The sequence below is a fragment of the Naegleria fowleri genome (assembly GCF_008403515.1).
Source record: "Naegleria fowleri strain ATCC 30894 chromosome Unknown tig7, whole genome shotgun sequence".
Classification (NCBI taxonomy): Eukaryota; Heterolobosea; class Eutetramitea; order Acrasida; family Naegleriidae; genus Naegleria; species Naegleria fowleri.
Window position 1 is genome coordinate 104,081 of NW_025407939.1, and position 25,469 is coordinate 129,549.

General features: G+C 38.1%; 10 protein-coding genes across 10 annotated transcripts; 5 read left to right on the forward strand and 5 right to left on the reverse strand.

Moving 5' to 3' along the window:
- Positions 1 to 188: 188 nt before the first annotated feature.
- Positions 189 to 2,858, forward strand: FDP41_010752 (uncharacterized protein; the record flags this gene model as incomplete). Its single annotated transcript, XM_044701084.1, has 1 exon — positions 189 to 2,858. One exon carries the CDS (start codon positions 189 to 191, stop codon positions 2,856 to 2,858), a length of 2,670 nt encoding a protein of 889 aa, XP_044567486.1.
- Positions 2,859 to 3,122: 264 nt separating this feature from the next.
- Positions 3,123 to 4,394, forward strand: FDP41_010753 (uncharacterized protein; the record flags this gene model as incomplete). Its single annotated transcript, XM_044701085.1, has 1 exon — positions 3,123 to 4,394. One exon carries the CDS (start codon positions 3,123 to 3,125, stop codon positions 4,392 to 4,394), a length of 1,272 nt encoding a protein of 423 aa, XP_044567487.1.
- Positions 4,395 to 4,636: 242 nt separating this feature from the next.
- FDP41_010754 (uncharacterized protein) lies at positions 4,637 to 5,920 on the forward strand (the record flags this gene model as incomplete). The annotated part of the gene is made up of 1 exon (XM_044701086.1): positions 4,637 to 5,920. One exon carries the CDS (start codon positions 4,637 to 4,639, stop codon positions 5,918 to 5,920), a length of 1,284 nt encoding a protein of 427 aa, XP_044567488.1.
- Positions 5,921 to 6,007: 87 nt separating this feature from the next.
- Positions 6,008 to 8,419, reverse strand: FDP41_010755 (uncharacterized protein; the record flags this gene model as incomplete). The annotated part of the gene is made up of 1 exon (XM_044701087.1): positions 6,008 to 8,419. The coding sequence occupies one exon, from the start codon at positions 8,417 to 8,419 to the stop codon at positions 6,008 to 6,010; it is 2,412 nt and encodes an 803-aa protein (XP_044567489.1).
- A 3,409-nt stretch (positions 8,420 to 11,828) lies between these two features.
- FDP41_010756 (uncharacterized protein) lies at positions 11,829 to 13,502 on the reverse strand (the record flags this gene model as incomplete). The annotated part of the gene is made up of 1 exon (XM_044701088.1): positions 11,829 to 13,502. The coding sequence occupies one exon, from the start codon at positions 13,500 to 13,502 to the stop codon at positions 11,829 to 11,831; it is 1,674 nt and encodes a 557-aa protein (XP_044567490.1).
- A 535-nt stretch (positions 13,503 to 14,037) lies between these two features.
- Positions 14,038 to 14,598, reverse strand: FDP41_010757 (uncharacterized protein; the record flags this gene model as incomplete). Its single annotated transcript, XM_044701089.1, has 1 exon — positions 14,038 to 14,598. The coding sequence occupies one exon, from the start codon at positions 14,596 to 14,598 to the stop codon at positions 14,038 to 14,040; it is 561 nt and encodes a 186-aa protein (XP_044567491.1).
- A 41-nt stretch (positions 14,599 to 14,639) lies between these two features.
- Positions 14,640 to 15,632, reverse strand: FDP41_010758 (uncharacterized protein; the record flags this gene model as incomplete). Its single annotated transcript, XM_044701090.1, has 1 exon — positions 14,640 to 15,632. One exon carries the CDS (start codon positions 15,630 to 15,632, stop codon positions 14,640 to 14,642), a length of 993 nt encoding a protein of 330 aa, XP_044567492.1.
- A 440-nt stretch (positions 15,633 to 16,072) lies between these two features.
- Positions 16,073 to 16,693, reverse strand: FDP41_010759 (uncharacterized protein; the record flags this gene model as incomplete). Its single annotated transcript, XM_044701091.1, has 1 exon — positions 16,073 to 16,693. One exon carries the CDS (start codon positions 16,691 to 16,693, stop codon positions 16,073 to 16,075), a length of 621 nt encoding a protein of 206 aa, XP_044567493.1.
- Positions 16,694 to 17,061: 368 nt separating this feature from the next.
- FDP41_010760 (uncharacterized protein) lies at positions 17,062 to 19,644 on the forward strand (the record flags this gene model as incomplete). The annotated part of the gene is made up of 3 exons (XM_044701093.1): positions 17,062 to 17,113; positions 17,265 to 17,520; positions 17,694 to 19,644. 3 exons carry the CDS (start codon positions 17,062 to 17,064, stop codon positions 19,642 to 19,644), a joined length of 2,259 nt encoding a protein of 752 aa, XP_044567494.1.
- Positions 19,645 to 20,202: 558 nt separating this feature from the next.
- Positions 20,203 to 24,546, forward strand: FDP41_010761 (uncharacterized protein; the record flags this gene model as incomplete). Its single annotated transcript, XM_044701094.1, has 5 exons — positions 20,203 to 20,547; positions 20,651 to 21,044; positions 21,154 to 22,194; positions 22,332 to 22,412; positions 22,478 to 24,546. 5 exons carry the CDS (start codon positions 20,203 to 20,205, stop codon positions 24,544 to 24,546), a joined length of 3,930 nt encoding a protein of 1,309 aa, XP_044567495.1.
- Positions 24,547 to 25,469: the final 923 nt, after the last annotated feature.

Here is a 25,469-nt window from a genome sequence, read left to right on the forward strand (position 1 = left end):
GAATGGCGGGCAATGAAAATTGAAATAACGATCGTGATGAATTTCTTGTCCATGCATGACCAACATGAACCAACCACTCAATCCTTCTTCGCAAGCAGAAGACGAATGCCCTCAATTTTCCCAAAAAGGAGTGTATTGCATTTTGGCGCCCTTTTCATTTTAAATTTTACTGATTTTTTTAAATTAAAATGAGTCTCTCAAAGCCTCGAGAGGGTCAATTCGTGATGGTGTTATTGGAGGCGTTTGAACCAAATGCACTTCCGAGTTATTTCAAGAAGAAGGACATCAAAACTATCTTGTCGGAGGAGGCTAAAAAACTGAAATTGGAGGAACACCTGAAAAAGATGGAAGAAGATTTCTTCTCGATGGATGATGGTATGCATCAGGAGGATGCATCTCCGGAATTCAATGATCGTGAAACTCATCCTCACCAGATGACTTCGAGTCATTATGGTTCTTCCTATTCTCCAAGAACCTCCATACCTTTATCAGAACAACATCATGATCGAGACAATTTAGAATCAGCAGATCTTCCACCCAGCTCTCGATACCGAATTAGAGGTTCGACTTTCCAAAAATCATCAGCAAAAAATGTTGCGTTGGGGCAAACTCGATCGACGTCTTTGTTGACAGCAAAAGGACGATCGCATTCCTTTCGAACGATAGGAAGTAATTATTCAAAAAAGACGAAAAACGAAATTATTTCATCAACACCGCTCAATACCTCATGCACAACTGATCATTTAACAATATCACCAATGTATAAATTCAATGCCACATCATCAAAGCCTCCTAAAAGCACGAAAGAAATTAAATCGAATACCTTCCTCACAGAAATTGACTATTCTGAAGATGGTGACCCATTTGCATCAATAGAAAATTTGGATTTGGAAAATTCGCCAAAGAAAGACAAAACAAAACATTCCAAGAAAATGGAAAAATACATAAAACAACGAGAATACGATGAATATTTACATTCAAATTTACAACGACGAACAGATATGTACACGAATGGAGAAGAAAAACGAACTGCTACATTTTCGAGAGCAAAAGCAAATACGTTAACCAAGGCACCTCCAAAGCTTCCCAAGCTTGCTCATCGTAATTTATTTGCTAGCCCTGTTTGTGGTGCAGTTTCTTTAGAGAGCGTTAAACCAAGCAATTTAAAAGTTGGAATTGTAATAGAGTGTCGAGAAAAGGATGTACTGTTGAGTATTATTTACAAGGAAGGAGTATTTTTGCATTACTTCAATGTGAAAGAGTCTGTACCCTACAATAGACTTGTTGTGCTCACACAGGACGAATACAAAATTTTACTGGGAGAAGCGTGGATGGAGCGATTAGTTGACTTTGAAATGGGGTCAACAAGAGATCATGCCAATTCATTTACTCCCACTAGCATTTCAGATTATAAGAGCAAGGAATGGTTACAATTGAGAAAGAAAATGATGACCGCTCTCAACAAACTCAAGAAACGGAAAGGTATTGACGATGACACATTCCTAAATACTCCAACCTATCAAGATTTGATGCGAGAAATTGAGGAGGGAAATGAGGATGTGTATTTGGATACCTACCGAGATGTTCGACAGAACCAGCAACAACGATTAATGAAAGAGGATGATGAGGATCGAGAAAAAGTTGTTGAACAGTGGAATGAGAGGTTGGAAAACGTTCATGCTCTCAAGCTTAATGAACATGGTCTCTTGTCTCAAAAAAGAAATTCCACTCTGAGAGATTTGAGCGAAAATTTATCGAATAAGATGGGCCAACTTCTTGCCTACGAGGAAACAATATTATCATCAATTCAACCTTCGTTCCAACAAGATGGGTCATCAATACTGTCTCCAGATGCATCTAAATTACGAAACAATTTTAAAAAGACACCTTTCAGAGCATCCATGAGTTCCTCCATGTTGAACTCAACCATGATGAATGCCAACAATGTTTCTACCAATATGACGGCCAGCTTTCTATCTCCACGAACTCCACGAACATTTTATTTGGAAAATTTGTCTGGAAAACTCTTGTCAGGAAAGGTTGTGTTTGTTGATCCTATTACTCTCATCATGAATGTCATCGTGACCTACCATAATAGAAAGTCTGTACATGATCCCGTACTTTCTCCTAGAATGGCAAACTCACCCAGATCGAAAACATTTAAGGAACTGAGACTTGACCTGCACGAAGAATCGACATCCTCAATCATGGTATACCTCTATTTGGACAAGATATCATTCACAGTTGAAGAAGAAAACACTGCTGCAACTGCTTATGGCCCAATTACCTCGAAGCTTATTGGTAAACAAGTGATGATATACATTCCCATGACAACCACAGCCATCACCAAAAAGAATGGAACTGAAATTAATACTATTGACACTTCACTTCCTTGTGATATGTGGCTCGTGTCTGAAGGAGACGATTGTCTCAAATCAAGTCAAATTATTAACAAGGATATTCTTACCATAGATTTACCTGGAAAAATTTGGATTAATAAGTGGGCTGTTGAACAAGGTTTAGCAGTTCTTAATATCAATAATACAAGTGTGAGAAATGAGGAGAGCAATATCACAAGTATTAACAAACCTTACTTTGATCAACAAATGAAAATATTGAAAGAGGCAGAAAACTTTGCAAAACAACACGATGTTGGAATTTGGGGATTTAAAAACATGCAACTAAAAATGGAAAAGGAACAGGAGAGAATTCAAAGATGGAAATTTAGAACAGGACAAAGCGATACAAAACCACGTGCACCAACCCCAATCAGGGATCCATTTCAAAAAGAGGGAGGAAGCTTATTCAGAGAGGCTGATCGAAAAAACATGTCCTATCTCGATTTTAAAGGTGACTAGTCAAGTTTTTCTATTAGCATTTGCATGACTTGAATATGGCCACAATTCGTAGAAGACTGTTTATGAAGTGAGTTGATCACACTTGTGATCTCCAATCATGACATCTAAAAAATTGCACCACGTTCCGTAGTGTGGATTTAAAACTAATAATTCATTCATCCCTAACATTGGAAAAGGGGATTACATCCTCAGAGGACATCTGAGTGAACCCATAGATCTTGAAATTTCTTATCGCGGATAAGGCTCGGAAAACATCCAAAAAAAATGAGCCTCCGAAACTCTTCGTTCCGAAAATTACTATCATCATCATCATCAACAGAAGCCAACATATCATGCGCCTCTTGTTTGGCAAGTTTAAACTTGTTGAATTATTCAAAAAGAAGCTATACTCAATCTCTCATGATGAGAACAAAACCACCACTTCCGTTGGATGATCAGTATCATAACAAACTCAGTTTCCGACATTTACAATCATCGGCCAGTCAAAGATTTGTAAAACAAAGTACAACCCTTGATATGCCCGTGGTTAATGCACCTCAACAAACTCTAGAATTGTTAGATTTGGAGAATTTTGATTCCGAGTCGGCTGCTTCTCTCTTTGGCCCGGGATCAACTTGTTTGTTTTTAAATGAATTTTATGAACCTGCATTTCCAGTGTGCTCACTGAAAAGCCACTCCATTCTTCCACTCGTCGACGGTGAGAAGGAAATTGTGCGTGAAATTAATTTTGCATTGTGGGATAGCCATACAGACAAGATGTTGTCCATGCAAGCGAGCTATGGGCAACAAAAGAAGGCACAAAGTATTCGAGTGGTTATTAATAGAAAAAATTACATGGATTGGATTGTAAAGACACTGCCAGTTCTGGAAGAACGAAAGACAGTCATAAAAAATCAAGCAGCAGGAGTGGAGTCGCAAAATATTGATTTTATTATTGAAACTATGAAATGGCAATTGAATGAATATGAACAATGTTTGCTGAATTCTGAGCCTCCTACAAGTACCTCAACGCATGAGCAGACAGGAAATGAACCAAAAGAAGTCAAGTATGAAGTACTATTTTTCACAGTTAAAGACGATGCCATTCTTAAGAAACTTATCAAACAACTTTGGAAACAACAAAAAGAACCTATTGATACTAAAGATTTCTCATCTCACGACCTCTCTCTAAGGATTAATAATCACAATATTGTCATTAATTCGTCCAGACAAGACATTTGGGAAAAGATTAATGACGTTTTTATTATCGAAGAATTTGATGGACAAGGACATATTTCAAAATATTTCGAACGACACAACAACATCACTAAGGGAGAAATTGAACATATTCGCTCAACTGTCCACACCATTATGCAAGCCTATAACTCTAAATTATTACGAGAAAACTCCTGTTTAGATTTACTTGATTTATTTCATGGAGTTTTATATTGCCAATCTGGAGCTGACAGAAAAATTCGTGTGGACACTCCTGAAGAAATTACCAGCGCAAGAAGATTCTATTGGTGGGCTCAGAAAATTGCTACCTTAAACATTTAACTCTTTCACAACAATGAATGAATTTGGCATGTTCAAAGAGTTGAGTTAACACAAGTTTGAAATCATTAGAGATCCAATTGGGAATGTTATTTATTGATCAATATAATTTTACGGCCATTTCAGAGGTGATACATGACCACCCGTGTAACCCTTCAAAATTGTCTATTAATAACATGACGATGAGTTTCTGAGAAAGTTGCATTTCAAGTGTGCCAATTGGATGTTTCAATTCTTGAAAAAAAATGATCGATTCGGAATTCGAGATGGACAACAACAACAACATTCCTCCGAACGAAGACGAAGAAGAGGAAGACCTTGTGGTTGCTGGTCTTCTTACTATGGAAGAAATTATGAGCCTTTCTGAAGAGGATTTAAAAGAAATGGGACTTTCTCGAGAGGAATTGCTTGAATTGGCAGCAACCTCATGTAATGATATTGGAAAGAATCAAGAAGGTGGTTCAATTGTGGATGAGAATGAGGCTCATTCGGAGGAATATAATGATGACAATGATGATGAACATGATTATGGATTTACTTCTACATTTGAAGAAGAGGGGTCTTTGAATGATACGGTGGATGAATATGAACTGGATCAAGAGGAATTGATTGAAATGGACATTTTTGTCGATGAGGAATCTTTCAAAGAATTCGAACAAGAAGAATGTGTGGAAACGTCGATTGATGACCTTCCATTTATGAATGCCATATTGGAAGAGAATTATCGATTAATGTTTGGAGAGATTACTTTGGATGAGGTGAAATTTGAAGTTTCTTCAGTAACGACAGATCAAAAACCTCAAAGAACGAACATTTCAAAAAAGAATCGTTTGAAAAAGGAACAACGATTACAACAGTCTAATAATGTGACAGTTAAGATGCGAGATATTCCTGAAATTAATTTTATTGAACCAACTCAGTTTTGGCCTCACTATGAAAAGTTGATCAAGAATCGATTTGGTCAGCTTAAAGTGACAAGTATTCAATCAATTGTTAAACCTTATTTATTGCAACGATTTAAGAATGCTGTTATTGGGGAACAAGAACGATTGAAACGAAACGTCTCAAATCGAATTGTATTATGTTTTCATGGAACGCATCCCTATAATATTCCAAGTATTATCGAAAAGGGATTGCTTGTTCCTGGAAAGGACAATGATCTTCAAGTATTGAATGGATCTGCGTATGGAGTTGGAATTTATTTGTCAGTGATGGATCCATCCATAAGTGTGAATTATTGTGCTGGTGGAAATCAGCTCTTTGCATGTGCAGTATTGTTGACGGACACTGTGAATACGAAAAATCATGGAAGTTTTTTAGTGATCAAAGAAGAAGCTTATGTCTTGCCATGTTTTTTGGTCACATTTGAGAATCATTTCAAGTCACCTTTTTCAACAGTTCTTCAAAAAGAGGAAACAAAACAAAGGGTTGTCAAAACTAAGAAGGGAGAGATGGTATTTTCAAAAAAGAGAAAAGAAGAGCAACGAGAAAAATTACGTTTGAAAAAGGAACAAAAGAAGAAGCTATAACAGAAGAGCACTAGAGGCTCTGTTGTCATATTTTCCATTGGAACTCCAAGCTAATCTCCAAAATCTTCATTTTCATTAGAAGTGATGTCAAAAATTCTTGTTGAAAAACTTATCAAAAAAGAACCATCGTATTTGGTAAAACTTTTGTCTCAAATAACCACCAATGCGCGAACCAGCCTTAAGGAAAGTTGGCAATGCAGTGTAACCAATTTTGAAACCAAAGAATAACAAGTACCATTGAGCAATCCATTTCATGTAGTCCATAATAAACGATGCAGATACTTTGTGGAATTGTGAATTGGTTCTTCTGGACTCTAGGAGGAAACACAACAAAATGACTGCATTAATATTCTCCAAAATTCGATTCACAAAATCAGTTCCAACAGGTAACTTGCGGAATCCAAGAAAAGAGGCAAACATTTGAATAAATTTGGAGGGCCAATTAACCATAATATAATAAATCAACAATCCAATATTCAATTTGAGAGTTTCTTTTGCCATGGAATACATTAAATACTGAGATAGTGTCACATGACTACTGTCAGATTCTGTTTCTTTCAATGCTTCCAAATAATCCAAATAAAGTTTCTTGTAGCTCAAGTAAAAAGAGAGCCCTAAAAATGACCCTTTAAATAAAATGTCATTCAGCAACTCATAGGGAGTACAAATGTACAAGGAAGGTTTGTTCAACCTCACCTCATAGGCCAACACGTTCTTCGAGTCCAATAATCTTCCTTTGAATCGAATAGAATCTCCTGGTTTGAGTAAGAACTTGAGAGGTCGAATGGTTCCAATACTGGATGGCCACTTCAGTCCATACATTGGATACAATTTTGGATGAATATGATACAGAGTCATGATATTTGTTCGTTCGTGTTCGTTCTCCAATGCGTAGGAAGTGTCAAACTCTTCAAAGAACTTTTTAACTCGTTCCATGAATGTTTTTTTCACTTGTTGTTCCAATTTCACATGAGGCTCCACTTTGAAAGTTAATCTCTTATTGTCACGGACATCCATATGTAAGAGAGTGGCAGATTTACAATAAATGAGTCCAGTCATGAAACTGGAATTGGCATTCTCAATGTCAAAATGACTTTGTTGTAGTAATTCGCGTTGATGAAGAATGCTGGTAAGTATGGTGTCTGTTTGGTCTGGATTGAAGAGATGTTTTTTTTCACGAGTATTCTCTAAAAGCTCAAAATCATGAACATGTATGATATAAAGCTTGAAAGGAGATTGCGTTTGTGTAGGAATGGTTAAAGAGCCTGTCACTTGAATCCACTCTGGGGTGAGGAAAGGATTGTCGAAGGCAACTTCATTCGAGGTTCTTTTCATGCTTCCGCTACAAATGTCCTTCAATTTTTCAATTTTGTTCTTAAAGAAAAATGTAGCAATGGAGTTGACATTTTCTGGAGTCACATGGAGGTATTTTGAATCATTCGTTCTTGATATTCCAAAATTGATGAGAGATTCCAATCTGGATGCTAGGAATTTCTTTGAAAATCTCAGTTGAATCAGGGAAAACCCTGCATTGGTTCTTCTCATTGTAGCTGTGTCACATAATCTTGCCGGAAGAATGGTGGTATCATTCAAATCGATGTCGCTCCTTGTTGTGGAGGAAGAGGATGACTTGGAAGGTGTCGACCAATGAATATTCTCAGAGAGTGAGAGACAAACATTCCATCTAATGTCGTGAATTTTCAACTCTGATTGCTCAGATGGAATTGTCAAATACTCCTTCAATTGGCCAATCAAAAAAGTCTTGCTCCGCCAATGAAAGATGATCTTTTTTGCAAACTTGACCCATGATCGATAAATATTGGGCGAAAAATTCAATTCATTACTTGAATTTTCATAAATTACTTGTATAAATTCGGTCCATGAAGGAACTTTCAATCGGACAGCCTCCGCATAAACAAATGATTTGGGAATACCATGACTATTGGCAATTCCTCCCATAGGATTTTTCAAACTACCAAACCGCATGATACGTTTCAAAATCACGAGAGCCAGTTGAGAAAAGAAGAGAGCATATTGTTGTTCAATTTCAACCACTCCTCGCTTCTTCATTCCATAAATGAGTGAATGGAAGGAAGAAGGAGAGGATATTCCTTCTTCTTCTTTCATCACGACTCTTGTTTCAAAATGTGTTTTTGAATAAATATTCCTCTCAAAGATTGGAAACAATCCGAACAGCCAATCGTACGGATCCAAGTAAGCTCCCACTTGATTCAGCCAGAGATCAAGGGGAATGAAAATGGGAGTTCGTAAGAGGTCCACCTGACCCTCGGAAAAAGACTGATCATGTTCCACCACCAAGGGTATTGATGAGGAGAAGGAGGAGGAGGACGGAGAAGATACCTGGGTGTATGCTGCTGTGGTAGTATCATCACCTCCACTTGTATTCATGGGAGAGTGCTGCTGTTTCTTCTTGAGAATGGAACCCGCCAATCCGTATTCTTCCATGTTTGGATTTTTTGGTTCTTGTTGGAAAGACATTTTTTTTTCGTTTGTGGAAATCAATTTTGATCATCAAAGAACTTTCTGCTGCCTCAAGAAGAAAAGCTTTTTTGATTGAATGTTTAAAAATTGATTGCAGGTAATAATATATTTGACGTCGAGCATGTTGTATTGTTGATTGGAAAAAACCATCAAATTTCCAAAAAGGAAGTCAAGAAAAACTTCACTGTCAAGTGTATGCAGAGAATAATAATCATCTTGAAATATTCAAGCTTTAACAAAATTGATAAGGCTATTATTTCGTTGGCTTGATCAAGAACATGTTAAAAATTACCTCAAAATATTCAAACTCATACTTTTATTATTAAGCTTCAATGTTGAACTACTGAATTGATGTACATTTATAACAGGACTGTCAACAATTATGCATGAAAAAAGGCTTAGGAGTTAAAATTACTTATCATCAAAGAGTCTTTTCACCACAATAGCTCGTAAGCAGCCGTGTTCGAGTGGTTAAGGCTTGGATTATCAACTGACTTAAGCGGGTTAATCAAAAGAAAAAACAAGATACTCTCTATTGTTTATTCCCACCAAATTCCAATAGATCCATAATGTAAGAAGGGACCAGCTTTTGTGAAACACTCGGATTGTTGGATGATTTTAACACAACCATTTATTGTATCGTTGACAAAGTGGATGAAAGTGCTCTTTCCAACATTATATACTTCTTAGACTATTGACTGAGATATTTCAAGTAATCTTTTTCCAATTTGATACTCGTTGTAGCTAATTCGAGTATTTTGGCCTCAGCTTGTAAAGTATTCCAAAGTGTAAAACATGCGGTATGAATATACACTTACCATTAATCCAGTCTTGTCTCAGTTGTTCAATATCGTTCGTCAAATCAAACGGAATGTGTGTTCTTCTTATTGATTTTCCAGGGTCCTGTACAGTGCTGGAATATAATAGCGAGCTGTTGCAAGCAGATTCAAGGTTGACGTCAAACGCTTCTCCACACCTTCCTCATGGTGTTTTCAGAAACTTTTTCAGATATCTTATTGTGCCTACTGAGTACGTAATAATGATTTGTGTCATATTTTCTTATTAATCTGTCTTCTACAACAATTCTGGTATCTTTGTTGTTTACAATAAATCTCAATCCAGTCCTAGTGAATTTAATTAATTCGATTGGATTCATCACCAAATTAAATTAGTGATATCAGGCTCACGATTCTGCCGATACATAACCACGAATAGGATCCACACAGTAAATTGACAAAATATGCAAAAAATCCCACAATCCCATTTTTTCCTTTAAATTAACCAAACGATTCTTGTTGTTTACGTCTTCAAAACAGTTGTTAATACATGAACACGTCGATTTATGACCAGCAACAATCCCTTCGGTCATTAGCAATTGTGGTTTTAATGCAACTATTCTCCCAAGGCCTTTAAGAGTGTCTAATGATTCCTTTTGAATTGAAGAGGAGTCCAATAATCAAAAGATGATCGAGTAAAAGATAGATCAGTTTCTGACCTTAACGAAAAAAAAATGAAACGAAGTGAAAAATCAAAAATTTATCGCGGTCGGCAGGACTTGAACCTGCGAAGGTTTCCCCATTAGATTTCAAGTCTAACGCCTTAACCACTCGGCCACGACCGCTTGTGCAAGATTAATGGATCATCCTTTGATGATGAGGTCATCAGTGTGGATTTCGTTCAGTTTAGTCGATCAATCGAAAACTTTTCCTTGTTAGGCTTGACCATCACATTGTATTCTTTAAGGATGGATTGCCAGTGTTTGAAGATGTTAATAGTATCGTTAGAGTGGTTCATTCCACAACGTTACGCTTCATAATCCTCCATTTGAGATGTTTTTTGGCAGTGATTTGGGTCAAGGATAGAATCATCTTTCAATTCCGTTTCATTACTCCCAATTTCAAAGTAGGCTCACCTTTGTAGCTGATACAACATGAAATAAATAGATGATAAGAGTCATCGTAACTGTAAAGTAATTTTATGGAATTTTCTAAGACCTTGATTTTGTTTCAACATGCCTTCCTTTCGCTTCACCTGATCTAACACAACAACAACAGTATTCTTCAAAGCCCTCAACTCTCTAGCAACGTCATCGATTGAAAAGACAACACTTGTCGTTTGATCCTTTGATTCCCCACCCCTGTATGATTATCACATAAAGAAGTAGTATTTGATGGGCTTGTTATATTTACATTGTAATTCCCCAAACATAACGACTGTTTTGGCAACTTTGTAAACACATCCTCTGAATGTTTTTGAACATTTATCAAGATGAAATTGCTTTCAGAATGAACATTTTGCACATTTTGAAGTGTTTTGTAATGTTTTTAGGACTGATTTCTCTCGAATTAGCCTCCAGAGTGCGTCTTTCGTTCGTCTTCCATCCTGAATCCAAATTTAATGAATCATTAAAATGAAGGAAATAAACAATATTGAGAGTGAACAAAACAAGAATGAAGTTCCAAGTTGAAATCACAAAGAATTTAAGGAGAATGTAACAATATTGTTTTTTAAAAGATAAAAAGTCTTTATTGAGGAATCCATGAAACATGTTCAGCCACGAATGCATAAACCAAAGCAGCAATCACTCCGGGCAAGTATCCACAAAGTGTCAAAATGAAAATGGCAATGGTCCACCGAGTGGAATTTTTTCCCCAAACGCTGCACACAGTGACATGTTTATTATTCGCATGATTGTTGTAGAATGAGGTCACAAACATTTCCCAAACGACAATCATGAAGGGCAAAACGAAAGCAATGATGAAAGACATGATGGCGCAGAAGAAATGAAACACTTTCCATGTGGCTGACATTTTTTTTATTTGATGTCGCTCAGAATTAGATGGACAAAGTTTTTTTTGAACTTTTCTGGACAGCTACAATAGGATGTGAGGGGCGATGGACACGTAAAGTTCTAATGGGGTGCCCAGAAAGAAAAAGATTCGAAGCATTACAAAATTTAGGAAGTGTAGAGTTTGCAATGTTTCACTTTCATTCAAATCTGAAATTTGTATTCATGCATTTTCAATGCAGTTGAACTCCACAAACAAGGAGATACGAATATGGAATTTAATTCATTAGAAAGTGAGGAACTGTTAGATATAGAGTCGGAGAATGGTTCTACTTTTTGTAACCTTCTGGATTGAAATGTAAGAAAACAGGCATAGTCGAACGCTCCAATGTCTTTCCATCTCGATAATTGTGGAAATGCCACACTCCAGTCGAGTCGTAATTGGTCGTATATGTCGAGTTTCTTCTGGAAACATGTTGCATTTTTCGTTTTTTCTTAACCTTAATATTCTGTGACAACGACGAACAGTTTTGACTATTCATGCAACAGCTAGTGTTCGTGATGGGCACTTCACCAGTGGTGCCTTCAAAGATGAAGTTTAAGGTTCTTGAATTGGAGTTACAATTTTGCAAAGAATGTGTTGAAGTTGTTTGGGGTTGTTTGGGGTTGTGACAACTGTCCGGCAAGGCGATGTTTTTCTTCAGCTTCCTCTTGTGCATGGTGAATTTCAACGACTTCTTCCATGATTGGAAATACTGAGCTATCGTCTTCATGACAATTCTCATCAGAGGATAACGTCGACACCACACACTGACTCGACAAGGATAATGTACACGGGTCCAATGCTGGATCGAATTCTTTTTTCGTTCCTTCTTCTTGTATTGAGAGAAGTTGAGAATTATGAACAGGAAATACAAATTCATGAAGATTTTTGTAAGAAACCTCCCTCCCTTCTACTGTGCTAGTATGAATATTATGCTTATTCATGTGGTTATTGTTGTTGAAGTTTTGAGAGCAATGACTCGCAGATTGTGTGGATGCTGCTGCATTTCTTTTTCTTCCTGAAGAAGGAATCCTATTATTCAACAGTTGATCGATTTCTTGCACCTCATCATGTGTGAATTTCAATTTTAAATTGAGAGGTGGTAAGAGACCTGCTTGCTCAAAGGTCAAGGGAGGTTCTGCCGTAATGATTCTTTCCAATTTTGGTGGAAAAGAGCAGAATTGGAAATGAAATTCAATTCTTTCACTCAGCACAAGTCCGCTATTTCGAATTGATTCTTGTTGTTGAGGTTGTTCTTGATGGTCCACACTGCTGTTCGTGAGACTAGTTATTGTTGTTGATGATGGTTGAAGTGCGGAATCAACGATGAATCGATTCGAGGTCTTGGTGAAGGTTGAGAGCAATAATTCATGGATGGGATCTTCCCCAAGTCGTTGAAGTGATGAATCCTCTTGGTTGAGAAGGGACGTCAACAACATGTTGGGTAGAGATGATGTACGATGCTGGCTTGAACTACTACGACCACACATGGATGATGACTTCTCATGAACACAACCAGAAAGGTCGGGATTGATGCTATCGTACAGAGATGACGACGAGGAAGAAGAACCGTTCAATCGATTATATATCGTTTTTTGTTCAATCTTATCGGCAACAACCATTGCTAATTGTGTAATTCTTTGATGCCATTCATCTTCTTGCTCTGAGAGGGTGTCTTTGGGTTGCACGATGGTGGAATTGTGAATTGTTGTTGTTGTTGGAGGGTGATGATATGGAAAAGCAACAAAGTCATCCAAAGAACAGCAAGCCCCACCAACAGGGATTGCAATGCTCGTCATGTGGTTGTTGTCTTTGTGGTTGTTGGTATTATAATTGCTGAGAGAGGTGATAGATTTACAAGGGAGCAAAGTTGAAGAACAAGAGGGATAAACACCCTCCGTAGTCTCCTCATCTCGAAGAGATTCACCTCCACCATTAATTGGTTTCATACATGTCGTAGTCATGTTATTGCTGATCTTGTGGGAGGATATCGAGGAAAAAAGGTGGAGAGTATTCTGCAACAAGTTATCAACAGGACAAGATGATGCATGAGATCCATGTACATGATTCCTATAACGGATGGTGTTGTTTGTTTGGAATGGGCGGTAGTTGTTGATGAATGATTCAAGAACAGAGTTGTCTGTCTGATGATGAGGATTACAAGAAGAATGCGAAGGAACCTCAGCCACAGTCAAAAAACGTTTCATACATCGAAGAGTTGCTGGCTCGTCATCATCCATCTCTTTCATGACGATGATGAAGAAGAAGAATTGCATTAATATTTATACCGAAAGAGATGGTAGGTCAACTCTTGTGCGGGATCTGAGGTTGGTATAAATCGGCCCGTATGTCTCTTTTTTCAACGTGTTGAGAAAAGAAAGAGTGAGAAGAAAGGACTCCACGTGTTCTTTCTGGACCAGTCTGTGGTCGTCAAGACGAAGGGGGCTAAGAGATGCATTATCTTTTTTTGTTGAGGCCGAACGTCCTAAAAGCCTTATGGTGCTTGAGCTACGTTGTGGCTGATGAGATGGTTCGAAAAGGCATGCAGCTGGACAATATTGGGTTGCTTTTCGAAATTTGAATTGGCCAATGTTGTCTTACCTTTACGAAAAGAAAGCGTCTCAAGTTCAGAACTTGAACTCACAAAAGAATCTTTTCTTAAAAAAAAGCCAGCTTGAGAATCTATTTTCTCTATCTCTTCTAAGGCTTCATGTTCTGTTCAGAACACCCTCTCATAATCAAGCTACCATGCGTGTTGCACAACAATCATCTTAATAGAGTTTTTTATTGCCTGTTAAATGGATTGAAATTTCGAAAGATCAAGTCGTTCGAGGATTTTAGTTTGCCATTCTCGTAGGTATGAAATCTCCAACTCTCTTTGTCAGCGAAAAACGAGGAGGAGGAGGACGATGATCGAACAAGGTCAGCGCTTCTATGTCGTACTAGTTGAGGCGATAATTCTGAATTAAGGCTGCTAGGGCATGGGCAGTTTTTCTCTGTGGTGGACACGTTCAAAGAGGTCAGATGGTCAAGATTCGAGAAATAGTTATTGCTACAACTACTACCACTGTTCGTTCGGGAGAGAAGATTCTTCTTCTTATGACGATTTAGAAAGGGAGTCTTGTTGGTGTTCCTGAACTTTTTCCTGGTGTGCTCGGGGTTTGAAATTAAGCTGCTGCTGTTGCGAATGGTACGTTGCAAAGTTTCATCTTCGTGGAGGCTAGCTCCAGCACAGGAGGAGGTTGAACTTACATGAGAACAATGAAGAGGAGAATCGGAGGCCATGAGTGGTGATGGGAGCTGATGACTTGTGTGATGCAATTGACTAGTTAGTGAAAGAGGCATGTTAGAATGGTCTTCAAATGATGAGTGATGAATGTTATCAGTCATGTTTTAGTGGCAAAGTTGAGCGTCATTAGTTCGTTCAGAATTGGATTAGAGTTTGCTGGTTGTTGAACAGAAAGGCTGTATGAATTCGAGGGAGTATTTGAGTTCATCCTTGAAGAATTGTTATTCAATGCAGAAAAGTTCGAGTTGTCCAGAGAAGGTGTCTGAGTGGAGAGATGTAAATCTAGGAGTGGAACTGTTGTTGATGAATCGCTTTTTTGGATCCGTGGAGAGGATGCAGAGAGTGTGTTCGTGGTTGACATGGTGGCTGAAGAGGAGGTGTACAGATCCAAAAGTATCAACTCTGATTCTGTAAAATTCAAGTTCAGATTTAGTGTCGAAAAGGATGAAAAGTTGAAGCTATGAGGGGAACACTTTGAGGGGTCACTTGCATGAGAGTTGCGTTCTGAAATTGTTAATGAAATGGTAGGTGCTCCTTGATTCGCCATCTGCCTAGAGGATATCGACAAGAGAGATGCTGGAGAGGAAGTGAGAACTGAGCTAGGAGAGGTGCTGCTGCAATTAAGGCATCCACCAACATCGAGAGAGTTGAAACCTGATGCTGGAGAATTTCCAAAATTGGATGATGTTTGTGGTGTCGTTGATGAAGAGAAGTTGGTTTGAAACATTAAAGAAGTGGAGGGAGAATTCATCACAGAGGATGTGATTGGCGATGATGATTTGGTTAGAGACTCGATCACATCCAGAGTGTTGCGGGAGAGTCTTTCGAACCATTCATCATCTCTGTCATGACAATAAGATTGTGCTGCAGAATCATTTGCAGGCACGAGAATTTGTGGCTGCCCTTGTAGGAATGAGGTTTGGAATTGTCGTTGATCCATTCGATGATGATGATAATTTAAGGAGTTCAAAGCTGATGATGATGATGGGAGGCTCATCGTAGAACTTTCCAGGTTATTGTAGGTAGGCGTGATTTGTCGAAGCAATTCATCCCACAATTCTTCCACATGATCGGATTCTTCGGGAGTCATATTGATGTGAGTGTTATATTTGGGAAATCTAGTATGGAATGATTTGTTGTGAATTAATGGCAATGTTGAATTGAAGATGATGAGAATGGAATGCAACAATGCCTATGGGATTCTCTGTGATGTGTTCAAACACGTGAGAATTGAACCGGAATCAGAAGGGAATGTGTGGAGAACTTTTTATTTTGTACGGATCATTAGCCAAAGAATCCTCTCTCAGGAACGCTGAGTCAGTCCAAGAGATCCTCCAATTGAGAATCAGTTCAAAAAAGCAAGGTCCGTCAACGACAATATTTGGATTAGTATCTATGTTTAAGGAAGTGGGGAATTTCGCTTCGTTGGAAAAAAAGTGTCAACAGGCACGAACGAAACCAAAGAATCCTTAGTGGATTCTCTAAGGCTGTTTGGAAAAAATTTCCCTTGATGGTCTTTGTCGATTTACCTCATTTCAGAATTGCCTTTCTTCTTAGAATAGTTGTTTTTCGTTGTTTTTGGATGGCTTCATTATCGGCGAGAGCTTTCAAAGTGGTCGGGTGGTCGACAATCTTGGTGATTCTCTTTGTGGTGTTGTGTGGATGATTGATTCCTAGACGTTGTTGCCGTTGTTGCCGTTGTTGATGAATATCATTGTTGAGGTGATCCGAAAAATCAAAAAGTGAAGAAGAATCTTTGAGGATGCTCTTGGAGATGTCATCTTTGTGCTCGAGAGTTGGAGAAGACACACAATTACTTTTCAACATTTGAGGATACTTGGCTTCAAAATACAAGTCTAATAATTTCATTTCAACTTCGGAAAAGTGTAAAGTGAGAAGGCCCGATGAAAAAGAATGCTGCCGGTTCAATGTTAGGGAGCTGGAGCCATAATCTCCTGGAGAATTGAAAGTTACATGATAATTATTATTGGTAGAAGATGACCAAGTGGCGCATATTTTCTTCCCTTTTTGAAACAACTTGTCCGAGTTGTCATTCGAATTGGTACATGAATGGTCCACTTGATGATTTGGAATGGAATAGAAGAGGAAGGTCATCAAACATTTTAGCAATTCAAGACTGGTGACAAGCATTTGTATGATGTTTGTGGAGAGAGAGTCAGCGATCGTTGTGCAGACTTTTTATTTGAGAGCTGAGCAGAACGAATATTCTTTGTCATTGGAAGAATCTATCTGTGCTTTTGCTCCGAATTTCATTTAAGTTTTGATTTAAAAGGAAGCATGGATGTTTTCGATTGCCGGGTTGGCAAAGATTCATTTTGAATCTTTGAGAATGAAGCATGTACAATGAACTTTGAGTTGTCATGGCAATTCATCAACATCAAAAGTATCATCTTTTCAAACTTATTCTTATACTTTTACATCAACACGGATCAATACTGAATGGAATTCATCCAATTTTCAAATTGAATAAAAGAAGGAAAGCAAAACAACACAAAAAAATGCTCTCACCAAAGAAAGTGTCCTCCATCTCGTTGATGGATTGTCAAAAGGGTAAGCTTGTAAACATGATGACGTGTCCGACACGACTGTGCTGATCATCATCATGATTCGGATTGATATCATGATTTTTCAATACGACTTGACTGCTTGTGGAACGACTATCGATACTTTTTTACAATGATGATGTGGTTGATTTCATTAGAGAGTATTTTGAACATGTTGAATATTGAAGGAACTGATACTCTTTCCGAAATGGCCAGCAAGAAGAAGAAGAAGAAATCATCATCCTCCTCTCATATGGGAGAACATGTTGTAACTGGTCATGAACTCGGACATCAACTCACTGAAAGGAAAGTGCAACAGTGGAAGGTTCTCATCATGGACAAGTACTGTTTTGAAATTATCTCTCCCTTGTTTAAAGTAGGAGATTTAAGAGCAATGGGAGTAACACTGGTATTGTAAGTTGTTTCTATGATGTCTGTACATATAGATAATTTGAAATAATTTTAACATTTAATCTTTTTCAAATCACAAAATATTTGCACGTGTACCATCCAATGATCATTACTCAATGATTATAAATGTAATTATAATGCAATTTTAAATGCTAACAACGAATGCATTAAAACAGACCAATTGAAGAAAAAAGACAACCCATTCCCGATGCTCCTGCAATTTATTTTGTGCAGCCTACCCAAGCAAACATTGATCTTATATGTGACGATTGTGAAAATGAGCTTTATGCTTCGTGTCATATTAATTTTTGTCATAGTAACTACAAGAGAGACATTTTGGAAAAGATGGCAATGCGTCTAGTGCAGAGCGAATCTACAAATTTATTGAAAAAAGTTTTGGATCAATTTGTTAACTTTTTATGTTTGGAGAAGGACTTCTTCTCATTGTTAGGACTTGAAAACTGCATGATACATTTGCATGACCCAACAAAAAAGGAGGAAGAGATTAAATCAACCATCGATCAAATTGCAAATGGTGTAGCATCGGTGGTTCTCTCCTACTCTAGTGGAAAATCCAGTGGCTTTATAATGCCATTTATTGTTTGCCCTTCTTCACAGGGTCAACCAGCCAGGTTAATTGCTGAGGCCGTTGAAAAGATCTTACGAAGTTTAGCTCAGTCCTCACTGCACGATAGTCAATCTGAATCAAGCGTTTCAGTTGAAAAGAAAAAAAGTAGACCATTGTTGATCATTAATGATCGAACCATTGACTTGACTGTGTGTTTGCAACATCAATGGACTTATCGTTCCATGGTTTTTGATTTGTTTCAAATGAAATCAAACCAGGTGAAAGTTCCTTTGAAAAAGACTGCAACATCTTCGTCCGCAACTGAGCAAACTTATGAAATTTCTCTCGAGGATGAATTTTGGATGGAAAATTCATGCAAACCATTCCAAGATGTTGCACAAAATGTCGCTGGAAATTTAGAAAGACATAAGGCTCGATTTAATGAATTCAATAAGAAACACGGACTTAATCTCAGTGAAGACGATGTCATGAAAACCGATGCTGGAGAAAATACTCAAATGAGTAAGGAAACCATCGATGAGATGTTTAAATTGGCAGAAGAACGAAAACAAGTATCCATGCATCACAACATTGCGTATGCTATTTTACATGAAGTGAACAAGAGAAAAATTGATGAGTTTGTTGCAATAGAAGAAGCGATTATTAGAAAACAAACCAAAATTGAAATACCAATTTTACACTCTTTACTTTCATGCCAGGACGAAGGATCTTTAGAACAAGAAAAGGGAACCATTAAGGACAAGTTAAGACTCATTCTTGTGTGCTATCTCTATATTCTTCAACAGGAACGAATGAATCAAGCTCCGCAAATCATAACTCGTCAAGAGCTGGAAAAGTATGCACTCGCATTATTCAAACGTAGAAATGCCATTGAAAATAAGCTTGACGAAAAATCGCCAAGCAGTCTCGAGAGTACTCTGCCAGAACTATCCTTCCTCAAACAAATTACCATGCATACAAATATGGGACGAGTGACACAGCAACCACATGTTACTCATCAATCCTCTCTTGCAAATCTCACCAAAAAGTTCTCCATTCTTGGTGAAAAAATTTCAAGCATTGCCTCAGGCCTTAATGAATACTATGGCGAAGGTTCAGAATACAGTTCTACCCTTCCTCTTACTCGTATTGTGGATGCCATCGTTAGTAATACTCCAAAGAAGCTTTACGAACACGAAGAATTTGTATTTATAGATCCTAAATTACCTCCTTCTCAGTCAGTCATTAAGACATTATCCAAGTCATCTCCTGAGAGTTCCAGAGATTTGAACAATCCCTCTTCTCCAAGAGGTAGAGGTGTTGACGAAAATACTTCCTTTTCTCCAAGCGCATCATCTCAAGAAGGTTTCTCAGATGTTATTGCCTTCGTGGTTGGAGGTGGAAATTATATGGAATATCAAAATTTAATTCAACATTTCAAAGCAAAAAGTATCAAGACAGGTTCTACGTTCAATGTGACTTATGGATCAACAGATATTTTAACAGGAGAGCAATTCTTGGATGACTTGAGAACATTGGGAGAAAAGACAAGGCGTTAGTTGTGTTTTCGAAAGATTCTCAGAGACATGCGTAAAATTGTACGTATTAAATTGTTTCTACTTTTAGTTTAATCACAAACACTCTGTGAAACTGTAGAAGCTCTCGTTCACCTTTCAACGTTAAGAATGAATTTTATTATACCTTCAAACGATATGACAAGATCAAAAGTAAATATCTCGAGATCAAGACCAATCGAAAATCAAGATCCGCCTTCTATCTTTGCCTACCATACAAGGTAACAAACATATTTTTCCGACAAGAAGTGTTGCATGTGGTCATTTTCTTTTCCCTTTTTAGTGTGTCAGGTACAAGATGTGCTGTTGATTTGGAAATTGGCCATTCCCTTGGTCACCTCAAAATCAAATCAACAGCTCTCTGTTAAACTCCCTTTCTCATTTTCTCGTCAGGTTGACTTTGAAAAAAACAAAATCATTATGAGACAAACACCAAGGTCTTTCCAACAACCTGTATTAGTGGTAGCAGTCCTTACAGCAAGCATTCTCTTGCTGTTTGCGAAGAGGATGGACTTCATCCTCCAACAAGTTTCAGCACAAGGCATGGGTCAATACTCGGTCTCCACCTTTGCAGGTTTTCGCCACATCGATGGATTAAACCAAAATTTTCACACGGATGGTGTGAGTGCCACCTATGCTCCCTTGTCTTCAGAAATCTATGATGTCACGTTTGCATCGAATGGAGACTTGTACTTGGTGGATCAAAATTTGAATCGTGTCTTGAAGGTCGACGCCAATAGTGGAGTCCTTACGACGGTTGCAGGAATTAATTCAGCAAATTTCAATGGAGACGGAATGAAAGGTTCACGAACAGCACTTGCATATCCAAGAGGAGTGGCTGTACTACCAAATGGAGATGTATTGATTGGTGATACGAATTCTCATCGAGTAAGTTTTCATCTTGATAATTTTCAAGAAACGAATGATATCCTTTGTCCTCATCATTTCACATCTTCTTGTTGAACACATGACATTCATGAACCACTAATAGGTGCGACGTGTGTTCGCATCCAATGGTACAGTCATTACCTTTGCAGGAACTGGTGAAGCTGGATACAATGGTGACAGCATGTCAGCCACTCAAATGCAACTCAAGTGGCCGCAAAGTTTGGCAGTTACCACCAATGGTGAAGTTTTAATTGCAGACACAGGCAATCATCGCATTCTTAAAGTCATGTCCAATGGAATGGCCATCACTGTCGCAGGAGTTAACGCCACTGCTGGCTATAATGGAGATATCATTTTGGCCACGAAAGCATATTTGAGTTCACCGTTTGGCGTTGCAGTTTCCAAATCGACTGGAGAAGTGTTGATTGCAGATACCAATAATCATCGTATTCGTAAAGTGTTGAGTAATGGTAAAATTGTGACTGTAGCAGGAAATGGTAAGTGCAAAATCTATTCTAAATATGGAATGTTGATCTTCATCGATATCCATCATTCGAATCTTTTGTGTAATATGAAAACAAATTTCACAATATTATCCATTCAAAGGCAATCATGGGTTCAATAATGACAACATTCCTGCCACTCAAGCCACATTGACCTATCCTTACGATATGGACATTGCATCAAATGGTGAAATTTTCATTGCCGATAATGGTAATCATCGAATTCGAAAAGTTTTAACCAATGGTAACATCACGACCTTTGCCGGAAAAGGAATGGAAGGTTTTTCAGGTGGTTTCACCGGAGATGGCATTCCAGTCACCTCTTCAACAGAAGTAAACTCTCCCAAAGCCATTGCCATTTCACCATTGACAGGTGACATTTATTTTGCAGAAACGTATCGTATTCGAAAAGTCACACAATCCAATAATTATATTTATACCGTCGCAGGGAGTGGTTCTCCACAATATTACGGCGATGGATTGAATGCAAAGAGTTCAGCTGTCATTACCATTTCAAGTAGTTTTGTGTATCCACATCCCATCAGCGCCACCATCGATCCCAAAACAGGAGATGTCTATATTGCAGACAGTGGTGCCGGTTTGATTCGAAAAATCCAAAAATCTACTGGAATCATTAGTACCTACGCTGGATCCACGAATGGATTCTCCACCGATGAAAGTGCACAATTAGGAGAACCAGGAGACTACATTTTAGCCACGAGTGCAAAACTTGGTTCAAATCTTCCAGGAATGGCCATTCATCCCGTCTCAGGAGAATTATATTTCATTGATCAAGGTTATATTAAAAAGATTGCAACCAATGGAATGGTGAATCGAGTGGCAGGATGGATCACTTCAAGTTTTTCAGGAGATGATGGACCAGCTCTTTCTGCCACATTCAATGAACCACAAAGTTTGGCGTTTGCATTGAATGGAGATTTGTATATTGCAGACAAATCGAATCGAAGAATTAGGAAAATCTTTACGAATGGAACTATTGTCACATTTGCAGGAACAGATCCCGATGCGTCGAATGAATTTGCGCCTTTTAGTGGAGATGGAGATTTGGCGGTGAAGGCTGTGTTTTTGAAACCTTCTGGAGTGGCTGTGAGTTCGAATGGAGAAGTAATTATTGCAGATTCATGTATGTAGGTGGTTGTTTGAGTGGCTTTTTGACTTTTTTCACATGATTGCCTTAAATTTTTTTCACTTGATTACCTTTTATGGATCGTGTGTGAATTGAACACTGTGAAATCCAATCGATTTTTATTTTAATGCCAGTGAATAATCGAGTGAGAAAAGTATTAACCAATGGAACGGTCATTACCATTGCTGGTATTGGACCATCCTTTTTCGACGGAGGTACGTTTGTTTCCACACATTCCACATTTCCATGTAAACATTTAAAAACAACAACAAACAATCAGGAGGTTACAATGGTGATGGAATTTTAGAAACCAATGCCAAACTCAATATTCCCTCGGGGGTCGCCCTCACTCCCAATGGAGAAGTCATCATTGCAGATACCAACAATCATCGGATTCGAAAAATTCTCACAAATGGAACCATTCTAACAATTGCTGGAAATGGTTATCTGAAAGGTTATCATGGAAATGCAATTCCTGCGAAAAATGCAATGCTCATGTACCCACAGGGAGTCTCTGTCGATGCCACTACTGGAGATATTTATGTCTATGGAGATTATGTGTATAAAATGTGTCGAATTGGAACTGATGGAATGATATACACAGTTTTGGCAAGTGCTAGATATGGCAACGATTATGAACGTCAGGAGGTGTATGGATATCCAGATGTTGTTACAAGTTTTTTCAGCGGAGATGGTGTGAAGGCGACCTTTTCACAACTTTATGCACCAAGAGGACTTGTTGTGACTCCAAATGAGGAAGTGTTGATTGCTGACACGCTCAATAATCGTATTCGAAAAGTTTCAACTAATGGAATCATTTCAACAATTGCTGGGGGAGAAGGATATTTGGGATCTTATCCAGATAATGGTTATGCAGCTACAACGGTCTTTCTCGACGGGCCAAAAGGAGTGTTTTTGAATCGCAAGACTGGTGAGATTTTTATTGCCGATTCCGGTAATTCCAAAATTAGAAAAATTGATGTGAATGGAAATATGTTTACAATTGCTGGAAATGGCACTTCTGGATACAATGACGATTCAAAGTTGGCAACATTGGCATTATTCAACCAGTCATCGAGTGTTTTTGTCTCTGAACATACCAATGACGTGTACATTGCAGATACAGGCAACCACCGAATTCGTAAAATTTCAGCAACCACTGGAATTGTAACTACCATTGCAGGAACTGGTGTTGCAGGATACAATGGTGATAATATTTTAGCAACGAGTGCCATGATGAATAGTCCAAATTCCTTGTACGTGACAAGTTCAGGAGAAGTCTTTTTTGCAGACACGAACAATCATCGAATTCGAAAGATTTTCACAAATGGAACTATTGTGACCATTGCTGGAAATGGAATGGCAGGATTTAGTGATGGAACAAATTCACTGGCCATACAAGCTCAACTTGACACACCGATGGGCATTTATGTGTCAGAAAATTCTGGAGATGTCTTTATTTGCGACACCAATAACCATCGAATTCGAATGGTGAATTCTTTTGGCGTCATTTCCACAATTGCAGGCCATTACTATTTTGGATACAACGGAGATGCTACTTCTGCTTTGGAAACCTATCTCCAATATCCTACAAGCATTTATGTCTCGAATGTGACTCGAAGAATTTATTTCACAGACACGAACAATCATTTAGTGAGAATGTTGGAACCGTTGTGTGCTTTAGGACAAGTTTATGATCCATCCTCATCGAAATGTGTGCAAGATGTATATTGCTATGGAGTGAGTGCTTTCACTTCAAGTGTTTGTTCAGGTCATGGTTCATGTATTTCCGAAAATACTTGTCAATGTCAAGTTGGATTTTTTGGTGCCACTTGTCAAATTACTCAATGTGGTTCAACTTTTAGTAACGATTCCACTGTTTGCAATTCTCATGGTTCATGTATTGGAGTGAACACTTGTTCATGCAATTCCGGCTGGACAGGCACTTTTTGTGATCAATGTATCGGAAACAATTGCGGCGGCGGAGGAGATAACAACCATGGACAAATTTTCACATGCAACGGCACTCTTTCAAATTCCACATCCGTCTGCAATGGAAATGGAAATTGCACCAATTCTGACACATGTCAATGCAAGAATGGATTTTCTGGCAAGTATTGTGAGAGAAATCTCATTCTTGATCCAATTCAAGAATGCACAGTGGGTGGATTAAGTTGTGGAGCATTGGCTGGAATTGTGATTGGATCAGTGAGTGGAGTGTTGTTGTTGGTAATTGGTGTGGTGAGTGGAGTGGTAGGAGTTGTCATTTGTGTCATGAAGAAGAAGAAAAGTGGTGTTGATTCGGGATCGATTGTGAATGCGAATAGTGTCGAGTTGAGAAATGTGTGAACAGTTTGAAAATTTGAAACGCGAAAAAAAGGTTAAAGACAACAATAGGAAAAGAAAAAAAGGACGAAATTTGTTAATAAAGCATCATCAGACTTACGTCAGTTTAGAAAGATCTAACGATAAAATCGATATTCGAATTTAAAAAATAGCATCGTATGCCATTACAGTTGTCCTCTCTACCACTCCGTACACATCACTTCCATTCACTACCGGGTTGTTATTTCGTTCTATCTTCTCAAGTCTTTGAGAAAATAATGCTACTGAAGACATTGCTTCCATAACGTCTTACTTGAGACGTTTGAGAGACTCTTTTAATTCCTGTTCTTCATTGATTTTCTTTCTTGGATTTGATTTATGAGAAGATGAACCAGCAGATGAGTTATTGTTGTTCTGATTGTCATTCTCCATCCGTTATTCGCAGAAGAATTTAATGAACCGTCAGAAAGAGCGGCTATTAAAGCATTCGAATGATATGTTCTGAACGTAGTGAAGGGCATGAACGTTTCGATTGTAAACATTAAAAGAGTTTGGTTGACCTCTATGGTCTATTTAATATATTTAATTAAAAATTAAGAACAGGAAGGGCGGGCGAACTGCATGTGTAGGGACGACTGGAAATTGTTTGTGATCTTTGAGGTTGATTAATGTCTGTTTCTAATCTATTTGCAGGTGATGTTCGAATGGAGACAACAGATACATTCTGAAACAAGTGGCAAAGTGGATTCATGCGGAGGGTAATTTTTCATCTCCATCATTGAGAGGAGGAGCTTCTGAAGCAAGTTTTGCTGGTTTTTCATAGGCAGCAATTATTATTATTGGCGATTGGAATTCGGATTGGTTTTTGGCTTGTCGGATTTATAATTCGTTGGATCGCTAAAACATTGACAAGTGACAGACGACACCTGAGTTTCCGTTAAAAATAT